The sequence below is a fragment of the Malurus melanocephalus genome, unplaced genomic scaffold, assembly GCF_030028575.1.
Source record: "Malurus melanocephalus ecotype Western Australia unplaced genomic scaffold, MMel_1.1 scaffold_56, whole genome shotgun sequence".
Classification (NCBI taxonomy): Eukaryota; Metazoa; Chordata; class Aves; order Passeriformes; family Maluridae; genus Malurus; species Malurus melanocephalus.
Genome location: NW_026623288.1, coordinates 608,346 through 611,813, shown reverse-complemented (window position 1 = coordinate 611,813; position 3,468 = coordinate 608,346). Strand labels below are relative to the sequence as shown.

The window sequence follows — 3,468 nt, the reverse complement described above, 5'->3', positions numbered from 1 at the left end:
TGCGGGTCCGGGATGCGGGGTGTGGGTGCGGGTCCGGGATGCGGGGTGTGGGTGCGGGTCCGGGATGCGGAGTGTGAGTGCGGGTTCCAGGATGCGGGGTGTGAGTACGGGTCCGGAATGCGGGGTGTGAGTGCGGGTTCCGGGATGCGGGGTGTGGCTGCGGGTTCCGGGATGCGGGGTGCGGAGTGAGGGTGCGGGTTCCGGGTTCCCGGCGCGGTGCTCCCCCGGCCCCGCCGCCAGCCCGGCCCCGCCGCTCCCTGCAGATTGCCAGCTGGAGAAGTTGCCGATGCGGCCGCGGGACCGGGCTCGGGTGATGGACGCGGCCAAGCACGCCCACAAGTTCTGCAACGCCGAGGAGGAGGAGAGCGTCTTCCTGCGSAGGTGGGCCYGGCCTCGGTATCCCCGKCCCTCTGAGCCCCAGGCCCCRGGAACGGGCTGCCCTCCCTGCCCAGCTGGGASCCKCCAGCCAGCACCGAGACTCTGTGTCTGTGTGCTCTGCTCAAGTGCTGTCTCTCTCCCCCAGACCCGAAGGCATAGAGCGGCAGTTCAGGAAGAAGTGTGGCAAGTGGGTGACCTTTTTTAGTCTTTTTAGTGACTTTTAGAATCTTTTTATGAGGAAGCCATAGGATTACAGAATATGCGTTTCCTCTCAGGTGTGCATATTTCTGTTTCCAGGTGTGGACTGCTGCTCTTCTATCAACACCAACAGAAAAATGCTCCTGTGACGTTCATTGTTGATGGTGCTGTGGTCAAATTTGGCCAGGGTTTTGGGAAAACAAACATATATACTCAGAAACAAGAACCTCCCAAAAAGGTAATTGGCTTTGGAGAAGAAGGATATCTCTGCTTTTCTAAAGATGTTGCGTATAAAATAACTTAATGGTGAGGGCTGAGGAAAAAAAGAGGGACCTCAAAGCAATGACTCAGTTTGGTGTCTTCTCCRTGTCTCCCTTAAATTTTCTTTGACAGAAGTCTCTGCAGCTTGGAGTCCTAGCACTAAAGGAGAACAAAATAAACTTGGAACCTAGACTGTGCCTGATRTTTAGGCTCAGTTAACAGAAAGTTTCCATTTGCAAGCAGGTCAGGTTGGTAGTCTGCATAGGGGTTCTCAAAGTCTGGCTTATTTATTGTATATCAGTGAGCTTGCTTCTGGTAATGACACCYATAAGCCCAGAAATCACTGACCATAATTCCCCTTTGCCACCCACAGAGTTCAGATWATCTTGATTACTTGCATAAGAAGCCTTAAAACCTTTGGAAGGAGGAGGCAATCCCTACTGACACAACTGTTGCCAAGGTTTAACAAAATATTCTTGTTTTTCACAYAGGTGATGATGACCAAACGGACCAAAGACATGGGCAAGTTCAGTTCTGTCACAGTCTCCACAATTGATGAAGAGGAGGAGGAGATTGAAGCGGTGGGTTTTGGATGCCCTTAGCGGCAGCCACATCAGAGCTGGGCAGAGCCAGCAATAGTCTCAGTGTTGGGATGAGGTGTTGTTACTCTGAGGTTTGCTGTTGCAAAGTGACGTGTGTATTTCAGAGGGAGATTGCTGACTCTTATGCACAGAATGCAAAAGTGATTGAGAAACAGCTGGAACGCAAAGGCATGAGCAAGAAAAGGCTACAAGAGTTGGTGAGTGTTTTCTTTAGCATTGAACACAAAGCTCTGAGATGTGTTGGCTTTGTACACAAAAGCTATCTTGCAGATCAGACTGCAAGTATTGAGAGGTCCTGGTACAGTCACAGGCAACTGTGAGGATGAGATTTCCTTTACAGTTTTTATAGAGATGTTGTTCTAGTCTCCCTGAASTTAAAATTGTATGCCATTATCTGGAGAGCTAACTGAAGAGCAGCCAGCAGAGTGCATGCAGGGAGGCTCTCTGTGACCTGTTGGATGAGGAACAAGGGAAGGGGAAATGAGGCCATGGCTTTGCCAGCCTGTGCTCTCATGYCTGCTTGGCAGAGCAGGTCATTGCCATGAGGCATCAGGGCAAAGCAAGGCTCTTCTGGAGGACCTGCAGCTCAGCTGCCACTGCAAGGGGCGCTCAAAGAATAAATGGTAACATTGCAAACTGATCTTACCTGCTGTGACAGGAGGGTATTAGATAGAAGGGGGAGGAAATGTRCAGCTTCCACCTGAGGATAGAAAGTATGAAATTGTCTCCTGGGCAGGTGGTCGTGGGCTTTTTATGATTTTAAAGATGGTCCTTGTTTTGTACGTCAGTGGAGGAAGAAGTCAGCAAAGCACTTGAGCTGCTMTTGCTCATGGTTTTGGAACTGAAAAGTTTGCATTGGTCAGACTAAGAAGAACAAACCTCATTTGAAGGGAAAACTATCCAGATGTTATTTAATTCTGCCTTAATTTTCGTATTCAGGCTGARTTGGAAGCCAAGAAAGCCAAGATGAAGGGAACCCTCATTGACAACCAGTTCAAATGAAATGCTGCATATCTGCTGGATATTTGGAGACAGGAGAAAGTTACCAAGAGCTATCACATTCTGTCAACAAAGCAGAAGAAACAGATGATGTTSAAGAGTTGTACTGGGCTGCAGCCAGCTTGGAGAATGAGAACCTCTCTGTTTAAGTGATACTCGGGTACCAGTCTTAACTCCAGTGGCACTGCAGACTTTGCTCAAACTGCAGTTCTCTATGGACYCACTGTTATGAGCAGGCTGTTCCACACAGAATATTTACTTCAAGAAAATCTTTGCTGGGTGCCTTCCTAAGTTCATCTTTAGATATGTCTTTTTATTTGGTAGTTTTCAAATGTGTTTCCTTGAATATGTTAGAACAATAGGTAGCTGTACARCAAAGAAATCCTCACAAAAGTAAGCTCTATGTCTGTTGTTAATTTTGTTTTTTTAAACGTGTCCAAAAGGTGCAGCAGCAGCCTAAGCCATGCAATTCCAACAGTCTCAAATGACTGGGATGCAAGGCTTGGGCATGGTGCTGCTGCTCACTCTGACATGCCAGAGGCAGCCAGCACAGGCTGGGCTGCTGCACTGCAGTCTCAGCTCCTGCTGAACATCAGAAGGCTGCACTTGAACAGAATTGCACTGTCAAAACAGACATATACAAGAATATAAAATCCACTCCTGCTTAAACTACTGTACATAAAAATTGCTACTAATGAGTTCAAGCACATCGTTGGAAGTCACTGATGCAGCCCATGATCATTAAAGAATACAATTGCACGTCTGAACTGTGCCCATTGGGCAAAAGAGTATCAGCATTTGGAGCTGTGAAATGTTGAAGGAAAAATCGTTTTGAATGTACCGACTGCTAAGGACTTGKATAGACAACATTACATAACAGTTTTTAAAGTACCTTGCTAGGGGTATAGTATTTTGTGCCTCTTGTGTGATGTAATAACAGTGCTCTATAGCCTGTTCTTTGTTACTCTACTTGGGATTAAATATCATGTTCCAGATTTGAATTAAATACTTTTCCTAGATGTTCTTACTC

General features: G+C 47.2%; 1 protein-coding gene across 1 annotated transcript in view; it reads left to right on the top strand.

Annotated features, from left to right (window-relative positions):
- STEEP1 (STING1 ER exit protein 1) overlaps window positions 1–2,841 on the top strand; it is a 3,443-nt gene extending 602 nt beyond the window's left edge. The window contains exons 2-7 of the mRNA XM_057365621.1: window positions 264–381; window positions 524–565; window positions 676–814; window positions 1,329–1,418; window positions 1,544–1,636; window positions 2,379–2,841. Of these exons, the coding sequence (XP_057221604.1) occupies window positions 264–381; window positions 524–565; window positions 676–814; window positions 1,329–1,418; window positions 1,544–1,636; window positions 2,379–2,441 (545 nt within the window). The 3' untranslated portion in view covers window positions 2,442–2,841. The remainder of the gene's footprint in view (window positions 1–263; window positions 382–523; window positions 566–675; window positions 815–1,328; window positions 1,419–1,543; window positions 1,637–2,378) is intronic.
- Window positions 2,842–3,468: the final 627 nt, after the last annotated feature.